The sequence below is a fragment of the Pieris napi genome, chromosome 10, assembly GCF_905475465.1.
Source record: "Pieris napi chromosome 10, ilPieNapi1.2, whole genome shotgun sequence".
Lineage (NCBI taxonomy): Eukaryota > Metazoa > Arthropoda > Insecta > Lepidoptera > Pieridae > Pieris > Pieris napi.
The window spans coordinates 11,082,916-11,105,730 of record NC_062243.1 but is presented as its reverse complement, the minus strand read 5'-3'; the positions used below and the strand labels follow the sequence as shown (position 1 = coordinate 11,105,730).

The 22,815-nt window shown below is 34.2% G+C and overlaps 2 protein-coding genes across 7 annotated transcripts in view; both read left to right on the top strand.

The window, feature by feature from the left end:
- The window catches only part of LOC125053028 (trafficking kinesin-binding protein milt), a 46,230-nt gene extending 38,473 nt beyond the window's left edge, over nt 1-7,757 (top strand). For all 6 annotated transcript variants that reach the window (XM_047654200.1, XM_047654195.1, XM_047654196.1 and 3 more), the window contains 5 exons: nt 241-414; nt 1,365-1,504; nt 2,071-2,223; nt 4,800-4,950; nt 5,163-7,757. In XM_047654200.1, coding sequence (XP_047510156.1) covers nt 241-414; nt 1,365-1,504; nt 2,071-2,223; nt 4,800-4,950; nt 5,163-5,886 — 1,342 coding nt within the window. In that variant the 3' untranslated portion in view covers nt 5,887-7,757. The remainder of the gene's footprint in view (nt 1-240; nt 415-1,364; nt 1,505-2,070; nt 2,224-4,799; nt 4,951-5,162) is intronic.
- An 854-nt stretch (nt 7,758-8,611) lies between these two features.
- On the top strand, nt 8,612-19,831 carry LOC125053154 (intraflagellar transport protein 81 homolog). The gene is made up of 11 exons (XM_047654383.1): nt 8,612-8,854; nt 9,495-9,700; nt 10,898-11,085; nt 13,583-13,704; nt 14,413-14,544; nt 15,151-15,282; nt 15,965-16,165; nt 18,037-18,156; nt 18,227-18,394; nt 18,790-19,176; nt 19,527-19,831. Exons 1-11 carry the CDS (start codon nt 8,708-8,710, stop codon nt 19,692-19,694), a joined length of 1,971 nt encoding a protein of 656 aa, XP_047510339.1. The 5' UTR covers nt 8,612-8,707; the 3' UTR covers nt 19,695-19,831.
- The last annotated feature ends 2,984 nt before the right edge of the window (nt 19,832-22,815 follow it).

Here is a 22,815-nt window from a genome sequence, read left to right as displayed (position 1 = left end):
CGTAGCATCTTCCGTGGGCAACTTCATTCTGTTAATTTTGTGTTACGGTGCGCGCGCATCGTAAAATTTCACTCTCATCAATTTTTCATAACGCGCCTAAAGAAGTATAACTTCAAAAAACTTTATATTTTAAATATTATTTTGTTTGTTTTAATGTACAAGCACAAATATTCAGTCCAGCTATGTAAGCAATGCAATAAATTCGCGTTTAAAATATATACAATAAAATGAATTTTACAGTTCAAGCATGCAAAAAGTGTTCGAGACAGTCCAATGCGCGTCACGCTGGTCTGGTGCTTCCTTATCCGGATCTGAAAGCGAGGGTGTGCCCAAACCGAAACCAAAGGCCAAAACTATATCAACTGATAGCTTCTTTGAAGATATATCTGATGTTGAATCCGAAGATTTATACCCGTAAGTCATATTCATGTATACAATTTTTTTTTAAATTTATTTCCACAAAGTTATTAACAGTTACTACTAATACGATAGAACTACACAATACCAACACCGATAATTCTTTAATTAATATAAGATAGAGCAGTGTTGGCCTAGTGGCTTCAGCATGCGGCTCTCACAACTGAGGTCGTAGGTTCGATCCCTGGTCGGGCACCAATAGATTTTCTGTCTATGTACGCATTTAACATTCGCTCGAACGGTGAAGGAAAACATTGTGAGGGAACCGACTTGACCAAAAAAGTCGAAGGCGTGTGTCAGTCTGTTATGATCACCTACTTGCCTATTAGATTGACAAATGATCATGGCCCTAAAAAGGTTGTAGCCCCACACATTTGTATACCAAAGCTGAAATTTTCTACACCTTTTTTCATTAATTTACAACTAGCGGACCCGATATACGTTGTCATGTACACAAATCTTAAATACAAATTTTCAAACTTAAAAAACCAAACCAAAAAACATCAAATTGGTAATAATCTGAACTATTCTCCAATCCTAAACTTATCAAAACTCAGTCCAGCCATTATTGCATTACGGCTTTGTTGGGGAAAATTTGATCGTCCTTTTAACTGTTTAATTCTGATGAACTGTGTCCAGTTTGTGTTTCCACCACACTGTTAAATATAAAATATCTTAATTCTATACCATTTATAATGTTTACCAAAATGAAAAACAACAAATCTTTAATTGCTAATATAAAATAATTACGATAATTAATATTTACCTAAGCAAGTAATCTATGTTTTTTTTGCTAATGGCGGTTCGTGGAAAGTCCATTGTACTTAATTACTCATAACCAGAACAAAACATATATAAAGTTTACGAACGTACGTGAATGGGCACGTGCGTGTACGATAATCGTCGTGAAACATACGGTACTTGATTAATTGAATATTATGTGTTAGCGGTGGCTCGGGCGTTGGAGTTCCCGGAGCGCCAGGGGCTGCAGAATTGGCTGCGGCCTTAAGACGGCTAACGCCACAAGAGATCGATTCGCGGCGTGCTTCACTGGCTGCCTCACACGTACTTAGGAATAAACGTACAGGTAATATTGACATAATATAATTGTTTCCTAATTATTTCATTTTAAATAAGATTGTTTCTTGCCAGTTCTTCTTGCCCGCTCTACGCCCTTGACTTGCGAACTGGTAGTAAATGTAAATTTACAATTACTTTAACTTTTTTTTGACGTTCATAAGTGTACTTGTTTAACTATATGAATAAAGATATTTTGAGTTTGAGCTTGAGCTTGTACTATTAATGACACGATATAAAACAATGTACGTTTGTATGTATTATTAATTTCTGACGTCCTTTAAGTACCTTACCTTGCTGTAAAGACATATATGACGTGCATGGCCGATTTTGGTCCTATGCTTGATGTGTTATCAGTAGATTACATTCAAAACTGTATATCGGGAATAATTATATAATGTTGCCCGCTTTTTCATCCAAAAATAACTGCTTTTTGGTGACTTGGATTTACAGGAGTGGCTGGTGGTTACCTTATTAGGATAGTTTGAGGATTACGTTAGTTATGGTGTCCTATGTGTATGTCTCAGTATTTTAGTGTTTTTATCAGAGTTATTGTTAAGATAATAAAATTTACAGATCGCGAGTGGAGCGAAGAGAGCGCAGTGTGGGGGGCGGGAGTGGGAGGAGGGGCGAGGTTCCGAACTCCTCACAAACTGCAGATCGTCAAACCGATGGAGGGCTCCCTCACTCTACACACCTGGGCACAGCTGGCTAAGCCTAACATGTCCGGTAGGATATTTACGTTTTATGTACCGGAAATCTAAGGGGCTGTTCGTAATTTGTGTAAAATTCTAATAAAAACAACTTTTTTACACCTAATTGTTTATGCAAGATTATTTGTATTTGACTCATGCCTATGTCTAAAGCTGCCTGAATTTCGCGGTATGTCACATGTCGATCTTCCTCAATCAGCTTACGCACAGCATCAACGTTTTCTTGGGTGACTGCAGTTTTTTACGACCTTGACGGGGCTCATCACTGAGCTTGACACGTCCACGTTGAAATTCAGCAAACCAGCGATAAATTGTGGTTTTGGATGGGGCTTCATCACCAATTCGACTTAGGGTCCTTCAAGAAAAGAGCGTACCAATTCTTGAAAGGCCGGCAACGCACTTGCGAGCCTTCTGGTATTGTGAGTGTCCATGGGCGGTATCACTTAAAATAAGGTGAGCCGCCTGCCCGTTTGCCTCCTATTACATTAAATAAAAATGCAGAAATCATCCGGTCAACACACTGTTTTTGTGATAAACCACTTCGAAAGTCATAATGGTAGGGGAGCCCACGATGCTAAATGGGGATTTACTCGAGCGTCGTAGAGACCTATTGGGATGCAAAGCTTAGATAATAAGAAGAAAAAAATGTTATATGATATATACCGTTTCATCGGTGGGGGAAGCGGCTATAGATTGTTAAATATGTAAAAAAAACTGTTGCATGGACATCCTCGAGCGCGTCAGATATTGATAGCATCAATGCCCTACGTATTTTTAATAATGTACGTATGTTAATCTGATCGTTTGCATGATGCGGGTGGTTGTATTTAAGGGTTGAAAATGAAAAAAAAATAAAAATTATCGAGCGCGTCAGATTTTCTAAGGGAGTGTTAAGTGCACCAAAAAAAAGCTCTCATTCACTAATCTGACGATTTCGATGGGACGCAAACCCACGGCCATGTTCATAATTTGTAAAAAAAAATCGCAATTTTGAAATACTCAAGCGCGTCAGATTAAGATATATGTGGTTCATCTTTATGTTCTAAACGTACTGTCTCATAATCTGACGATTATCTAAAGGGATTCGCCTGATCTGACAAAAAAAATTTAGAAAAACGGTTCACCTAAAGGGCCATCCCTGCAACTTCCCGCTAATTCCATTCCTGGGCGCTTAAAATTGATATTTTGAGCTCGCTGAGTTCAAAGAAATAACATTTCTATGCATTTGAGCTCTCCCAGCTCGAAAGTCTGATAGAAGTTTCATAGAACACTATTTTTGGAATTTTCAAACCGCAATAACTTTTGAATGGATCAAGCAATTTTCACGCGGTTGGCGGCTTTGACGCAGTTTTATCATCATCATAAGTAATTTTGCAATTTTAATTGATCGAACCACAAATTTCGGAGTAATCCCGAAAAAACACTTTTTCGGGTTTCTTTCGTTCACGATATCTCTCGAACTAATCAACCGCTTTTGACCAGCTTGGTGGCGATCGACGTGGTTTTTTCAAGCTCAAAGGCGGATTAGTTTTTGAAGTTGATCGATAAAGAAACCACTTTAAAAAAAAATATTTCTTATTTTTTTAAGATTTTTCAAAATTTCTCAAATTCTATCGGTCCGAATCGGTTCAAATTCACAGGAAATGTAATTTTGAGGGAAATATTTAGAACGCCGTTTAGTAGATTCCGATCGGTTTAAGGAAATGTAGGCATCACGCAGCTGCACGCATTTAACTTTATCGACGAATTTTTGTTATTTCGGCTTGCGGAAATCGTCAGATTATATATTTTTCATTATTCTGGAATTATTTCCTTCAAAATAAAAAAAAAATTAGCTACGCTCGAGAATGTCGAGATAACGTTTTTTTTTTACAACTTTGTTGCCCTCCCCTTTTTTTCCGTCACTCTCAAATTGTCAGATTAGTGGAATATACACTTTTTAGGATGTAATTAACTCACCCTACCTTAATCTGACGCGCTCGGGAATTTCTCATGGTCAATTTTTTTTTACTAATCTGATCCTGTCTCCTTCACGCGCGGCCTTATATATGGGCCTCATATTTTGTGGAGGTACTTAACCGGGTACAAGATATCCCCCTATATATTAATCTGCCGCGCTTTAGTAAATCCCGAAATCCCCTCTTGGGCTCCCCTACCATAATAAATCATCGCTCTTGAATTTTCTCGAGTCAATTCCATTTTCTCAACGACTAAACAAGTTTGACAAAACTTTGTAACAAGATCGAGAATCTTTTTATAAATGGTATTCGATTTTTAAAACCCAGGAGTTTTCAATTAAAAAGATTTAAATATGACAGGAAGAGTGGTATTATTCCATTCCCGATACTTTTAGTGCAGCCCTCGTACTCGAAACAATATTTCGGAAGGCGAACCATTGATTCACTATTAGGCCACAAATGCAATCGAATTAAATTATTATGCAAGAAATATTTCGTACTTTTGTAGCGGCAAAATTTATGGCATATCTGAATTGTTAAATTAATATTTACGATCACGTGATTAATTATTTTGTTTATAAATTAATAAAATTTAGTATATGATATTTATATTCTAACATTAAAATTATTTTAGGCTTACTAGAAGATCAGGAAGGTGTAGGCGTACGAGGATCGAGATCAGCTCAAGCTCTCGGTTTGCGGATGTACCGACTCTCAGATGTAGAGGAAGATGACGATATGTTGCGGCTCCCTCACTCCAGTCACATTTACACGTTTACGAATAGGTAAGATTGTTTAAATATTATTCTTGAACATTGTAATTGTAGGTTAAGGGTGTACATATTCCATTATTCCACAAGATTTAAAAACGAATTTCCAGATTTTTTTTAATTACAAATTTTCTTAGTAGCCAGTCTTTAGGCCATTTGTTTCTAAATGTTAAATTAATAAATGGTTTATTTTCCAACTTTATCCATAATAATGATATTTATTCCAGCACCGTATTACACCCGAACGACGGCAGTCTCGCGGGCAGCAGTGTGAGTAGTGTATGCAGCAGTGGAATGAGTAGTCTCGCGAGTAGCGTTTTGGGGAGTGCCTGGAGTTCGCGGCTTACATCGCGTCGAACATCCGCGGCCGTCTCGCCCGTGCTATCGCGGCGGGACTCCTTCTGCACCCCCTCCGCTCCCCCCTCGCGGCCCCACTTCTCACCAACCGCGACGCCCGCGAACAGCCCCCTCCTGGGATCGCCAGACGACTCGCCGCCTCCAACTCCGCGGCCCAACGATGTCCCCCCATCGTTACACGCGTTGATCGCGAGCGGGACTTCCATCCTCCGCCGCAGATATCTTACGTCTCCCTCCTCGGATGGTTCTCCCGCCCCCCTCGCTCTTCAAACGGCGGGCTCGCTTTACACAGGCCTGGTTCATAGGAGTCCGATGGAGCAGCTCACGTGTTTGAAGCGCACGCTTAGATCACCCGCCGCTCCGCCTGTCGAGCGTGTGGACGCCCCTTTTGGTGTTCCGGCACAACCGGGGCAGGGAGCTCTAGACACGGGGACAATAGGCAGACGGGCGAGAGGCCAACGGGCGCCTAGACCGCGAGGGGACCTAGGCACGGTCGGAGTCGGCCCCAGTACAACAAACAGCACTCCACTTAGTTCTTCCCCTTTAGGCACGCTGAGCACCTTCCTCTTCGGTAGGAAGGGTGGCCTACTATGAGAGTGTCACGTTATTACGGAGCTTTATAATATTCAAGATGGCAGTTTCACAAAAAGTATTTACGTTACATTTATAATAAAAAGATAACTGCGCAGTAAGATACAGATTACAGTTACTTTTATGGTGCTGCCATCTGGTATCAGAAAATGTAACGCTCGGCCGCTTCATAAGTGATGATCGAATAGAGCCGTAGTGCCGCACACAATTATCAGCCTTTAGCGGAGATTAGGCTAAAATCCAAATAGGCTAGCTGACTCTTTTAAAACAGGCTGAAAATTTAATCATAAAAAAAAAAACAACACGGAATTGGATATAGTCTGTGGTCATATATTTTCGAATTTCGAATCTATATTTGCTTGATTAAACGTCAACTAACCTATTTAATGATTATTGTTGATTGTATGAGTCCCAACTCCGCTTATTATTTTGTTACTCTTGTGATTTAGGTGTAGGTTTAGCTTAGTCGTTTTATATCAGGTACCTAATTATTAGATCTATGAATGTCGATTGTAATTGTTTTTTTTTATCTTTTTGATTTACTATGTGATTTTATTGTATTTTTGACTTTTGGTTTTTTGCATTTATGACATCTTTCAGTCATTTTTTCAGTCAATTTCCAAATTTTCTCTTGCAACATTCCTATCGATAATTTACATCAAACGTGATTTGAGGGAAAATTTGTGATAAATTATTGGCAAATTGATTAAAAAGCAAAACTGTCCACACATTTCCTTTTAATGCTTAAATATAATAATTTTTGTTAATAATATCATATTATTAATCATAAATATTTATATTTTTAATTATAATCTAATCTGTACTTATTCAACAGTCATTGGATATGTGTTGACAGTATAGGAAATCAGTTAATTTAATTTTGAAGGTTGTTTTATTTTTAGTATTTTTTAGGTTTCAAATAGCTATACACTAAAGTATTACTGGCAATGTAAATAATTTGTGTAGCAGAGTACAAATTATGTTATTATCTATGAACCGATAATGTCGTTTGTCAAAAAACTTTTGACAGTTGACATTTTACGAAATAAAGTTTTTTAATTCATAAATCTCTCCGTTATATAAAAATAAAATATTTCATTATTGAATTCAGTGGCAGCTCAATTGCCGCGATTTTTTTGACATTGTTTCCAAAAATAGTTTTGTTTGGCGTGTTTGTTTGTCAACTCAGGGTCTAATTGTAAGTATGGTGCATGCCATAGATTAAGTAGAAGTGAATTAATCGAAACGCATCACGAAATGACATGTTAACACAATCGTCTCTAGTATTTAATTAGCTTTATTATTTATTTAATAATGAGGACTTGAAGTACTTATATCATTATCACTGACATCTTTAAATCTAAATTTTACTTTTTTTGCCGTCTTGCTCAATATCTAAGCTAATGATAGAGACGCCAATATTCATAATTTCCCGTTTTCATAGAGTAAGGATTGAGCTATTTGCCACCATGAATATATTTGTCTCTTTCTTACATAATGAGTCGGGAATGAGACAAATGACAGTTGTCGGTTCATGCTCAGTCCTTATTAGTGTCGTGAGATTGAAAAGTAATCTTCTCCTCATTGGTGCTAAGTAGGAGTAGCCAGTGATAATGCGTCGTTAATCAGACGTTTAGAATAATTTTTTTATCCTCGTAGAAGACTTAATAGGTTAGTATTTCGTTTTTTCATCTTTATTCAGAGCATTTAGTGGAATTTGTGTAAGGCTGTGAGACGAATTGTTCATTGGCAGTTGTATTTCGATCTAAAGTGTAAGGCACAAAGTGTACAGTAAGTGTAACTTGTTGAGATTTGACGATTACAATAATATCTATGATTGTATTATAATAGAAATATAAATTATTCCAACATAAGTTTTGTTTTACTTTTTGTTAGATAGCGTTTTCATAAATTGTTTTTTTTAATATATAAATTGACTAGCGATTTCGGGGTAATCAATTTTTTGTAGGCTGAAAAACTAACCGTGGAGAGCGACCGCAGTGCTAAATTAACTTTTTTGTTACGTTGACAACACTGATCATCTCAATATAAAAAAAAAATCTTGAATAAATAAAATTACGGGTAGCTAATTATAATACATAAATAATCAAAATTCACCTATACTTCTCTTATACCCACACTAGTCCCTGTGTTGGGGGTAACTATGTACTAATAATGGTGCATGTTCAAAAAATTTTTGAAGTTATACTTATTTAGGCGCGTTATGAAAAATTGAAGAGTGAAAATTTACGATGCGCGTGACACAAAATTAACAGAATGAAGTTGCCCACGGAAGATGCTACGGCATTGGACATAATTTAAAAACAACATTCGAATAATAATAGAATTTATGTTACACTTAATGTAAGAGAATAATAATAAATATTTATTTATTTAGTTTTTCAAATGTAAACTGAACTTTATTGACTATAATGACTCCATTTCCAGTCTTTGATTATTTCATTGTAATTAATTATTTCCATGCAATCAAAAACTATTTTTAATAATGCCAAAGAAGTATAACTTCTTACGCGCGTATACATAAGAACACGCATCCTTCTTTTTAAATAAAAAGTATAGTTTTAGTGTTGCAACTAAACAAACACAAGTCCTATAAGACATAAATATGTCAAATATTTGTTCCCATAACTGCCACACAGGGTGCCCTTTCCGCACAGACTATAGTGTGTAGTGTTTTCTACCATATTATGTGGGCAAAGTTGGTTGCCAAGGCAACGAATACAAATACAAGTTCTTTTATAAATGAATGTGAGATCCTAAAGAGTTGTTAATTTATTGTGTCGTCGTTAATTAAGAACTAAAAATGACGGATCAAATGAAGTTTATTGTTAAAGAAATTAATCAAACCCTGGGACGGAATTACGATTTAATAAAATTCGACGCTCTTGATGAGAAGCAATTGCTACAGCTCCTGGTAGATTTACTGGTATTTTTCAAAGCTGGTGAAAAGGTATTTTAATTAAAATAATAATCTTGACTTGTACAGTAATAACTATTGTTAGCGTGTTATTGTTTATTATAATCGAATCATTTTTCGAATTACGTAAAAGAAATTTAGCAATCAATAATAATCACTAATACAAAACAGTGATCATAATCAGTCACACTAAACCGAGTAATTGGTCTCTTTCTGTCAAATTGAATTTACGCTGTGATTAAAAGAGATAACAATGTTTGAGTTTTCTTATTAGTTTTACAGTTATAATATGTTCCCGTATACCTAAACTGTATTTAATGGGATATATGTATAGTGTACACATAATATAAGATACACTTACGGTACTTCTAGAAAGAGCGTACGTGTTCCTAAAAGGCCGGTAACGCACTCTCGAGCCCTCCGGCATTGAGTGTCCATAGGCTGGTTATCACTTAACATCAGATGAGCCTGCTGCCCGTTTGCCATCTGTTGTAAGAAAAAAGACTAAGGGTCGTTTAAGAAAAGAGCGTACCAATTCTTAAAAGGCCGGCATGCACTAGCGAGCCCCCTGGCATTAAGAGTGCCCATGGGTGGCGGTCTTACTTTACATTACATAAGCCTCTTGCCCCTGTATTATAATTTTTTTTAAGTCTGATGTTCTTTTATACTTTAGTTGGATATATGCGAAGATGAAACTGAAAATGTGTCTATACGTTTGCTCGAAATGTTAGGAAACGTAAAATTACGACCTCCATCGGGAGTAGATCCTGCCACCTTTAGAACTCAACTTCTTGCCGGTGACGCCAGGACTGTACATCATGTTCTTTATTGGCTACTGTCAAATCAAGAGCAAGTTAAAAACACGGCGTATCTCGCAAGGTAACAAACCTTTTATAAAAACATATTGCTATGTATTTCAATTACAAAAGCCTGTGCCATGTACCTGACAAACGTCTCATGACCCACCACCGCTTGAATGATAATTAATATTACTAAATAATAATAATAAAATCCTTTTATTTAAATACATTTATATTTCTATAATCTCACTAATTTTTAAGCATCTGTGTGCTTTTTTCTAACAAAGGGCTCCTCCAAATCCCGCTATTTCTGTCTGCATTGTACCACCTGCTGTTTCCTAAATCTAGTTATCACCTTCTAAATTGTCTGCCTCTATTCCTAAACTATTATAAATATTATTCTACAGAGAATTGAATTGAATAATTCATGCAAGCTGTGGTGTTGTTTCTATCTTACGCATTAATTATAATCTTAAAAAACATGTCGCAGTTTCAGAATATAATTATAAATGGCTGCTTGTTGTTCTCTTATTTCCATAACAAAGATCGACGCTCATACATGAAAACTCATGAGGCGCGTTGGCATCAGCGTATTCTCTTACGTAATTATTCTTGGCTTATTTTCGCCCGTCATTTATACCAATTACAGAGTTGTAATAACACATGAAACGTGTGGAAACTTTGTTACTGTTATTCCTTGGAGTTTTTCCTTTGTTAATATTTTATTAATGCGGGAGAATTGCCGCATTGTCTCAATTAGCTTTGAATTACTTTTCATGTGAAATTTCTGAGAAGGTTAATTTTGTTATATTGTTGTGAGGTCTTGGGTCTCCGTGATGGGGGAGACTCAGTATATTTGAGCCAGATTTCTAGTTATCTAGTTGTCTATTATGTAGAGCAGTGTTTACCAACCTTTTTTTTTGCCACGCCCTTAGGCTAAGGTGCCTTTTTAAAACTCTTATGCGAACTATGTATCATAATTTGTAAAATAAAAAATGGAATTGTTCGCTTATGAAACTTAAATGATATGTTTTAGGAAGAAACCACTAGAAAATTGTTAACGAAAATAAACTTACCACACCCAATCATAAAAGCAGTTAAACCATAGACTACTGAATTGTTTTAGAAGAATAATGATAGAACATATTCTACAATTTACACAGAAATCCCAAACTTTGTGTGATACTGAATAATTTAGCTAAGTCTTAATAAATAATAATTTGGAGACACAATTTCTTTATTTACATAATTCGACGTTTCGTATACTTATTTACAGGTATTTAAAAATACCGGAAATACCCCCGGATGTCGCTCGGAACAACACCATTCAGGATCTTTTAGATGTGTATAATAATCTTATTGACGAATTTAAGGACGTGCACAAAAGGACTCGGCTCCTACAAAAGGAGAAAGCTACAGAAATTATTAACGATATTAAAGAAATGGCAGTAGAGCGAGATATAGGTAATTTATTCATCGCAATATAATAATATATCTTGTATTAATAATCAATTAGTATTACTGTCATTAAATGCTTTTTATTGAGACATTATAATAATTTAATATCTTGAAATACAAACATATAACACAAGACATTAACATATTACTACAAATACACACACAGGAACACACAAAATAACATTAATCTTAAAATATAAAAAAGTTTTTGTTGTCTATTAAAGAACACGGTAGGTACGTTTTAATTGTATGCCTTTAACATTGTGTGCTGTGGTTGTTGGCCCTGGCTCAGTATTATGCTGAGGAGCTGACTGTTCCACAGGGCTGGTCTTTCTGCCAGAAACCACAGCAGCTAGTTTGCGCCTCTTTTGTAGAAATAATAATATTAATAAAAGTTAGCAGTGTAAGTAATGAAGACTTGTGTAAAATAATATAGTAAATAAAATTAAATTAAAAATAAGAATAATAGGTAAATAAATATTTTTGGGCGGATTAAAAGATTGAGATGACGTGGGATTTTTGTTGAGTGACTAGATGTTCTTAATAACTGCGATGAAAATTTTTAACAGTTATCAAAAAAATTAATTAAAATTATAACTTAAATATAGTTATATATATATAGTATATGGATCACGAACCACCACGAGAACCACCTTGTACTAGAGTGATATTTTTTGTGGGTATGGTTGGTCTTCTGTACTTTGTTAGATGTCTTAAATTGATAAAGCAGTGTACGCCTGGTAATTTTTGAATCGCGATGATGTTTGAATTCTGGTGTACCACAAAAGCTTTTTATCTATTAGCGCAATTAACCTTTGCCCTTATTACAACGACGTGAAAGTCGCGTGGAAATGAAGACGTCACCTTTTGCTTATAAAGAAAAATGTGTAAATAAATATCTAAAAGCTTTTTATTACTTAGTCATTATACAGGGTGGCCAAAAAATCCTGGATCAAACGCAACTAGGGGATAGATGAGGTCATCAGCTCCAAAAAATTGTTCCACGGGAGATCCTTAAACTCAACTTCTGCAGAGATATAATTTATTTTGCGTTTTTATACTAATTCTTATTAAAATACGAAAAAATCTACATCCTGTATCTTTTTCATAATATCCATTAGATTGTTAATGATGAGTCCTTGCGTTAGAGATGCTATTTATAGTTCTTTATTGAGTGTATTGAAGACAATATAAAATTTAACGGTATAAAAATTTCTCAAATCATAACTTTGTGTTTACTTCGGACCCCACTGTGAAAAAAATACTCTACCTAAAAGTAACCCTGTATTACAAGTTTTGGCGCATTTAATAGGGATTCTGAAAAGATATTACACATGGCCATGAGTGGCTCTAATATCTTTCTAGGCGATACATAATAAGAACTTAAAAGAATAAAGTTCAAGCTCCTAGACAATTGTTGTCACGTCATCTATATTAGTACTCGTAATACAAGATGTGACGATGTTATCATCTCCAAGAAATTCTGACAAGAAATCATAGATTTATCTGTCAGCTTTAGTCTCTGCGCTCTTTTACCGCCTCAAATCTCTTTACATTTCCACGTTATTGCATCATAATGTCAAGCCAAATAAATCTGATTCAACTCCTGTGTTTACGGAATACGTGATTTGATTTCTCTGGAGTCTCTCATTAGTCAGGTCTCAATCTGAGGACTCTATTTGCTTGTCTGAAGGTTACGGCAAATATAATTTACCTTTACCTCATGATTCGATTGTTCTCTCAGGTATTGACTATAAATCCCTATTACTTTAATGTAGTGGCTGCATAGAGAGTTAATCAAGTATTTTTTAACATTTGAATTTATTGTAAATGAAAATTTGTGTCTCTCATTTAGACGCCCATGCCAGAAGAGATTTTTAAGAGTCAGTCTCAAACATACTATGACTTTTTATTTAACAAGCATACACAGTATTATATGTTATATATTTAAGTTAGTTACTGACTTTCACGATGACCCATTTACCATTCATGGCACTTTAAATAGCATATGAGATAACTCAAATGAATTCTATTTAATAGTTTGTGCTATACCACATTAGTTTTATTCTCCATGTTATGGTATTAATAAATAGCTCTTAAAATACAAATTAAAAAAATATCAAAAGATTTTTATAAAAAAACTATCTGACCGGGCAAACGTCGTTTTGCCATGTATATCATTTATAATAAAAGGGGGGTAGATCGTAGAGGGGTGAAAGTTAGGGGTTGTATGTATTTTTTAATGCTGTATCATAAAAAAATAAAAACAGAAATAAATATTTAGGGATGGACACCCTTAACATTTAGGGGGATGAAAAACAGATGTTTTCCGTTACTCAGACATACCCAATATGCACCCAAAATTTCATGAGAATCGGTCGAGCCGTTTCGGAGGAATTTAACCACAAACACCGCGACACGAGAATTTTATATATTAGATTAGTAATGTGTGAATGATATGACAATATCTATACTCTACAATAAATACGCGTCATTCTTTCAGTGATAAAGAAACTGGAGAATGTTCAAGTTCACCTTGCTGATGTGAAAAATAAAGACGACCTCCTACATGAGAGTAAACTTTTACGAGTGCAACAAGAACGAGCCAAGGAATTGAAGGCACAAGTACGCACGCCTTTTAAAAGCTCTCACGCCGTAAAAGTTTCAAGTACAAAGCTATGAAGTTGTTTTAATAACTTTATTTAAATTGCGATTTTCATACTAGAACTTTATTTCAAATAGCCTCAAAGGATTCGTAACTTGATAAGATCTTGCAATTATTGTTTCTGGGGACTGAGTTATATGCCTATAGTGTGTAAACCATGAAATTTAATGAGGAATTTAGAAGGATATATACGTGAATCGGTGTGATATTTCCTGTCTTAGAGCATTACTCAGAAATAAGGAACGGCATATTCATTGGGGAAATAATTTAAATTTTTAAATATTCAGTATTTCGGTTTTAATAACTTACTGTTGTTAGGAAGGCTTTGAATTAGCGAAGAAACAAGAATGTTTGTTTGAAGAAACCACATTTATCTGCCTACTGGGATCTATGGATACTAAAAAGTAACTCCCGTGGGGCAGCAATTACTTTAACCGGATACAATTTGCTAGATGTAATTTACTTTAACTGGCACTTCTAAATTTTCTATAGATTTAGAATTAAGTGAATAAGTTTGTAAAAAGACGGGACGACGGCTCGTTCCGTTTGTGGTTACTTCAGCTTCGATTATGTCGCTTTAAATCGTCACCCCATTGGTTTATTGATTTTAATGGGACGTTAAAATAGTTTTAGTTTGATTTTACATTAACTCTTAAATGTATGGACAGTATGAAACCCAACAAACACAACTTAAAACTGCGAGTGATCAACTCACACGATATTTGAACGTTATGCATGGGCAAAGCGCGATTCCTAAAACAGCTACGGATGTGATTAAACATCTTCAAGAAGAAATACAGGTAATTTAGAAGTTGTAGTTGTTGATAAGTTAAGTTTTAAATTGTCGAACTAATAAAGTCTCTGCCGTCTTTTGTGTGTGTTTGTGTGATGAAACTACAGAGATAAGTAGAAACGGTTTAATAGTAAATGTGCGTATGATTTATTACATATAAATAAATGTTTATAATCATAGTAACAAGTATGCAAAAACTAATAATTGTGATTATTAAGCGGGTGATTAAATTAAGCTGTTCATTTAATTCTACAGTTTTAAATGTTTATAAGATTTGTTTCGTCCTTAAGGATTTTTTTAAATAACTGTTACAGAAAATCCCTTTATCCCTGTTATTTTGTGGTGAGATTATAATATATTTTTGTTTAGGATTATTTTACTTTACTTTTTTGTACTTCTCTGTGCTATTCTGAGGGATTCTCGAGATGTCTGGAAAAATTCGCTTATCAGATAGAGACGCCCGTTTCACTCCTACTTTAGACTTATCGTGTTTCGTTGTTTATTACTTAATATATCAAGAAGTTATTACATACAAATATCGTAATTATAGTAGTAGTTTTAATTATTATTAGTTTTAGTTATTAACAATATGTCAATTCCTCTTATATTTTAGCTAAATAATTACTTGGTTAAAGAAAAATTACCTCAAGAATGTAACAATTTACAAAAAGAGCTGAACATTATGCAAACAGTTGCCATGGAACAACATCCGACTCGTAACGATTTGAACGGAATTCAAGAAAAGGTAAGATTTACGAATTTACCAAAATCTTAATGTTCTGTTTTATTTGGAAGTTTATGTCTACTAGATTCTAATGTATGTAGGGTAAATGATAGTTATTATTCCTCTTATTTTGACCTTTTCCTCGTTGGCCTAGTGGCTACAGCGTGCGACTCCCATACCTGAGGTCGTATGTTCGATATCAACTCAGGCATAGAAGTCTGATGACGGGCCTATTAGAAAATAAAACAAATTATCATGGAACAGAACATACCTAAAAAAGTTGTAGCGCCACTGGTTTATTTTTATTCTCAAAAACTTAATCAGTCTAATTAAACCTGTATCTTTTTGATTAGATTAGAAAATGAGATAAGGGAAGACTTAATAATTGTGATGACGGGCCTATTAGAAAATAAAACAAATTATCATGGAACAGAACACACCTAAAAAGATTGTAGCAGTCTATTTTTATTCTCTAAAACTTAATCAGTCTAATTAAACATGTTTCTTTTTAAATTAGTTAAGAAAAAGCGAAAAGGGAAGACTGGGTAATAATTTTTCATCATACATAGTCAGCTTTATGAAATATATATTGAATAAACTGAAGATATTATTTCCTGTAACTTCAGGAAGTACGCGGAAATCGATAGTAACAACATTATCTAATAGAAGCGTAATAGTTCGTTGTATTTATAATTATCTACAGATTGCTAATGTAAACGCCGAAATAGAACAGTTAGTGCAGCAAAAGCTTGCTACATCGGGGTCGCAGGAAGACAAGCTAGCACCATTTCGACAGCAAGCGTCAGTGATAAAACGGAACAAGGAGGCAAGCGCGTCTCATGTACACGAATTGACCGCTACATTGAAGGAACATGAAGCTACACTTGCAGACGTACAGTCACAAGTAAGTTATTACCCGGCTGCCACGAAAACCAACAAGGAACTAGAATTTATTTACACATAGATGTAGACGTAGACATAACATTTATTACTATCAAAAACACACACACACATAAACACACAAAATAAGAATAATCAAAGAAAAAATAAAGTAAAAAATATAACGAGAGATATAAAAAAAAAGTAATTTAATATTTCCTACGCTCGTATGATTGTTTGCGTCATAGCTAATCTATATTTTTATTAATTCGACTATTATTATTAATTACTTTAGATGTCTTGTGGAACTTGGTGTAACGGTTGCAGCTCCTTACAAACATTGTGTAAAACAAAAGCGATTAAAAGGAGTGGCGGAGAGTGTATTGACTTCTTCTCTTCCGTTCTACGCCTTTGACTTGAGAAGTGGCAGTAAATGTAAAATTGAAAGCATTTAATATGTATTTAATGTACATTGTGTTACCTATATGAATAAATGATTTCGATTTTGACACGCTATAAAATGTAGATATTTCTGTAGATTAGCGATTTGAAAAATAAATCCAGGCATTTTATTAAACGATTAGATAGCTTGAACTTATCGTGATACTTTAGCTCTTAGTTTGATGAAGGGTGTTAGTGGTAAGGGATGATGCTGGCCCGGAAATTTGCACGTCTCTAACCAAAAGTCAAAGTACGTGGAGCCTATGGGCCTGTTTTATCCAGAAGGCGTTGAAACGCTCCATGTTCAGTATAACAAGACGTTCAGGTTGCTATTGGGCTTGCCGAGGTTCTGAAATGCGTCAGGTATGTTTGCCGAGTCCCGAACTTGCAGTTTTAATAACGTCTTTCGGAAAAGGCTGGTATACTTTATATATCTTGGGCATAGTACGTAGTAGACTAATGGTATGATAAATGTGTTGATCACACAGAATACGCTTAATTTAAAACGTTGGTATGCTTTCCACTATAGGAGTTTTTGTTGTGTTTACTAACCAATCCTTACATAGAAACTAAGTTGTTACTACTACAACTACAAATGCATGTAATCTTAAATAAATAAATTATTAGTAACCCAATATTTAAATCTTACATTCTTCTTGGTTTGGTTTGGAAAACTCCGTAAATTTAGTGTAACTGACACAGGTCCCACTAGATCTTCATGTATAAATATTAATCAAACTGTCCAATTACCGTAGTTAAGTTTATCACAGAAAATTATATAAAACAATATTTACATAAGTAATAAAATTGCTTGCTTATTGCTATATCATTTAGAAGAAGGTGTTCAATACTTTTTTCATAATAAAATGCGATTTATATATGTATAACATTTTATGAATGCGAATCTGTAGAGTAATAAAGGCAACGGGGATCTGTTATAACCTTCGATAAGTGTCGTCAGTGCCAACCCTCCAATTTTAAGTGGGCCTGTGTCCCATTTGGCTCGGATGGGGTGAGATTTTTCTCCGTTCCAATATTTTATATTTGTGTTTCAATACGATTTTATCGATGTAAATTTCGATGTTTTAATTTTATTTTTAACTGTTATAGTTAGTCATTCGAATCCATATAAAGATTTACTAACTGCATTAGATAAAGTGACAAGATTTTGTATTATATTTATTAACACATTGTTTTCTTATGATATTCTTTCATTAAGGATTGGGCAAACATCAATCAATTATTGATGACAAACGATGCGTATGCCGAGAAATCGATCAGATATTTTTCTCATTTCGTGTAATCGCTCATTTTGCGAAAGCCCGGGGGATAACGTTTTAAGAACGCCATTCGGATGTTGTTTAAGTGGCTCTATGAATTGCTTTCGTTTAATCCACAATCAGACAACGAATTTTAATTAAAAACGCTCAGATAAAGAACTTTTCTTTTCTATAGGTAAAACAGCTCCTTGGAGATATGGTGCTGAGGGGAGAAGAATTGAAAAAATATGTAAATTCACTACGAACCAAAAGTACTGTGTATAAACGACAAAGAGCCAATCTGTCAACATTTAAGGTATTAAGATATAAGACTTTTCTCGACGGACTTTATTTTATTAAGTTGTTTACTTGAGTCCTTTTTTAAGGTTGAAGCGGGTATTTTGACTAGGACTTTGCAAATAATTTGCACGACGGATCCAACTGTTGAAATGGCTCTGCTGAATTATAAAAAAATGAAAATAGACGACGAGGAAGACATAGAGAAAGATGCGAAATCTGAATTAACGAAAAAGTCATTTCATGATTTGTCTCAGGTGATATAAATAGTAGTAATAATATTTCAACATTAACTAGCATGAAGAAATTAGTAAAGTTATTTGTTATATATTAAAATTAGTATATTTGCCTTACAAAAAATAAAAATACATCAGTTATGTTTAGTTAATTAGACTAAGAGTTGCACGCTGAAGCCACTAGGCCAACTCTGCTCTCTCTTAATCTCATTACTACGCGAAATATTATTGAAATTGTTTTCCAGAACTTTGAGAATTGTATAAAATGAGAACTTGACCCCTGAGAGAATTTTTGCACTTTAAATACACTTATTACGTATTCATAGTACATTTATGTACACGCAATGTAAAATACCTACATTTACATTGCGTGAATAATCACGTATTTTGAACAAACCTTATAATTTTTCTTCTAGCTCGTAGCGCAGACAGCCCAAAAACTTTCTGAAGTACGTCAAGAGCTGCAACCTTTAGCCGACAAAATTAAACCAATAAAACACGATTTCCAAACCGTACAACAACAATACGAACAGAAGAAGAGGGTGTATGAGGCGACATCGATAAATATATCGTCGCAAATGGAACCCCTGAAGAATCAAGTGAAGGCACTGACGGACGAGTTACAGAGTAAAGAGGACGAATGGAAAAATTTGCGGCAAAAGATTATGAAGGCGGAAAGTTTGCAGGAAGTTGTGATGTTTGAAATGAAAAACTCAATGCAATCACCGCGCCAGCCGTCCAAGATGGAATCTATGAAGAGGAAAATTACTGACTTGGAGGATATTGTCCGAAATTTGGAAGATGTGAGATTTTTTGGATATAATAATTATCGAGCTTTAGAAGCTAAAGCTACAACGTAATTCGAGCCCTGTATTTACTAGTAGTATTAAAGTAGATATAATTATTATTAATTACAAATTAATTAACACTTATTTATTAGTCATTAATATTTCTCAACAATTGGAATGTACTTGTTGAAAGAATACGAGCTAAGAGACATAGCAATAATTTTTAAAATTTCTTTAATTTAGTTTATGTTCAGCTGATTTTCAATTGTTTTTTCTTCACTGTAACATAACAACTACCAACGTGGTTCTTTGAACAACTTTGATTTATCTTACATAGTTCACTAAAAATCGTAAATTATATTCAGGAGCAACGAGCAATAAGCTCGCGTCAAGGTGCAGTTGAAGAACAGACCCGTTTGTGGCAAAACACATTGGATCTTCTCCGCTGTAAATTAAAAACTCGAAGTGAACCAGCGCCACGTCAAGGCAGAATGCATATTACCCAACACTCACAAATGCTAACTCTCTCATAATATCGCTTTAAAGATGAAGATTTTAATGTTTGACTTAATAATTAGTTATAGTTTAGAATTGTCACCAAGAAGACCGTCATTTTCTTAAATCTGCACATTGCAAACTGAATGTAGAAATTGGAATATTGCTTTGCTTTTGTCTTGTCTTTGTGCCGTTTGATTAAAGTTTATTTCTCAAGATTGTTTTTTTTATACTGGCTAGTATTGTTTTACGCGCGAAAAAGGTTGTAAAATTAAAAATAAATTTTACGTTAGTTAAGAGTTTTAACTAAAATACTAATTATTCGATACTATACAATTTCATAATAGAACATTTTATCTTTGAAGTGAAACTAAAAAAATCTAGTCCATTTGACATTTTTACACCAATATTCCTTATAACTTTTATATAGTAATCAACGTATATGTTTCGACTAAGTAGATTTTTTATCTTCAGAGGTTTCATTCTAAAGATTTAATTATGTATGATAATTATTAAGTGTTATTTATTAGAAATTTTAAAGAAGTTTTAAACTTGCATAATTCTACAAAGATATTCATCAAGAATATTAAGCCGCCGCTGAAGACAACGTTGGCACTGCAATCTTTTTGTTCAATGCGGTCACCAACAGACAGTTCAGAATTAAAAATAACTGGCTTTAGAGAAATTGATAAAAAACGTAACACTTTTTTTCCACTCTTTTATATAAAAAAAATATTATTCTGTCATACCTGGAAAGCCAGTGAATTATTGGGTTATATAATAATAATAATAATAATAAAAGCCTTTATTGCTGTAATTACTTATACCTATTAGTACATACAAATGTGAAATACAAAAAATTAACACTAAAAATAAAAATATAAATACTAATAATTAATCGGCAAGCCGGTTGGTTGGTTTCTGTTCTACAGCTTGTCCTTAGACATAGGCCTCCTCTAAGGGCTTTCACTCTTCTCTGATTCTAGCTTTACGTAGCCACATAGGGCCAGCTACTCTTCGCACATCATCTTCCCATCTTTTTATTTGTCTTCCTCGTTTTCTTTTGTCATAGCGAGGAAGCCATTCCGTCACTTTCTTTGTCCACTTATCTTTATCTTCTCTTTTGGGTTATATCATATATATTAAATAAATAATATTATTATAGTTTCGCTTTAATTGAGTGTTGAGGCACCCGTTTCACGTTTGGTACGTGGCGGCTGCAAGTTAATAAATTTGCATTGCAGATGACTTTCATGCCTCGTTTCTGGTTATTGTCGACGTATACGTATAATTCTGCGTGAAATTGGAGCAACTGTGTGTATTATGTATTCATGCTCTTCATATGACACTGAGTATACGCTTAGTCACATGTAAATGTGCAGATTTATTTAATGCAAGCGATTTTCTGTAGACACAAATATTTTGTTCGACAAAAACAACTGAAAACGCTATTGACGATTTTGAAAGATAAAAGATAGACATTTCTATTGATTTAAGTGAAAAGAAAAGTTCGTCACTTTTTACATGATATATGTAATTTATAGTCCGGTCAATTTAGACATTCGAAGGTGCATAAAATCTCAACAACATATAATAATAAGTTTTATAACTTTTTGAATCGGTATATCTCAAAAGCGGTGTCTTGCAGGAAGAAAGTATTGATACATTTTTATAGATAATTTTATGATCTACATTTTTAATAAAACTTACTAAAACTTTAAGTACTTTTATAATAAAACTTACCGTTTTGCTGAAAATCGCGAAAAACTCAATTTTTTACCTTTGATTTTTTTTTAAAGACAATTCACACCAATTCACCTATACCCATGCTAAGCTGGTGAAGCTTGTGTTATGGGTACAGTACGGTAGGCAACGTATATACATACATATTATAGATAGATAGATATATAAATACATATTTAAACACCTAAGACCTAAGCACAACACCAAATGCTCATCACATCGATGTTCGTCTCAGCCGGGGGTCGAACCCGGGACCCATGGATTCGCAGTCAGGGGTACTAACCACTAGACCAATGAGTCGTCTTTTAGACCAATTAGATTAAATTTATTTATTTTTAACTAAATAGCTACCATTACAGATTTCTTCAATGCGGCAACTATTTACATTTATATCACATAAAAAAACACGACTTTATACAATAGACTAATTTTTACAAAAGACAACTTTATACAAAATATTAAAATATTTACAATACGACTATTTCTAAAGGCACTGACATAAAGCAAACCTTTTGTCAGTTCACTCAGCGGACAATTAAAAAGTCTGTTAATCTATGGATTCATTAATTATTTCCATACAGTGTCATGTTTGTCCTTTTCAAGAGGGTAATTTTCTCTGAGGGTACAAATAGTAACGGCGATTGAAATATGACTCCCCATGTGTCAATAACGTAAAGATTTTGTCATATGGGAGTCATATGTCATAAGTTCAACGTATCATTTTAACAACTTATAGTTTGTTGTATGGTGTTGTCTATGGTAACTTGTTTAAATATTTGTTCCTTCTTTTATTTTATACCTACTTGTACAAACTTGATCACTTAAAGACACAGTCTACGATCGCAGTTGGTACTAAACAGTTTGGTACTAACCGATTATCATGTTTGATTTTTAAATTTTTGGCCATTAATTAGTTTATTTGTTTATAAGTATTATTGTAATGGCAGAGAGTAGCACAGTGCAGAGAGGAATTGCGGAATTTGGAGGAGGCCTTTGCCAAAAAAGGGCACACAGATACACTAGAGGAGGATTAAAATGGAAATTTGCTTAAATATAAATGTATCTGAATAAAGGCTATTATTATTATTATTGTAATACATGTCGACTTGTCGGTGGACGGAGCAATTGTGATCGATTTGTTTTCCACCGTCGCACGAATTTCTGTTTTCTTTTGAATAAAAAAAAATACGTCTCATAGAAAAAATATTGTATTTAAAACGCCCACTAGGAACTTATGAAACTTGACGACGATAATCCAAAATACTCAACGTACAGGCTATTTTGGAAATACCCTTTTCACAACAAAATTACTTAACCTTAGGTATCGAAACATATTTCATATAAGATTTTTCTTTAAGAAATTGGCTAGAAAACCAAATCCTTTTTGGTATTGACTATTCAGGCGTGTCTTGATCT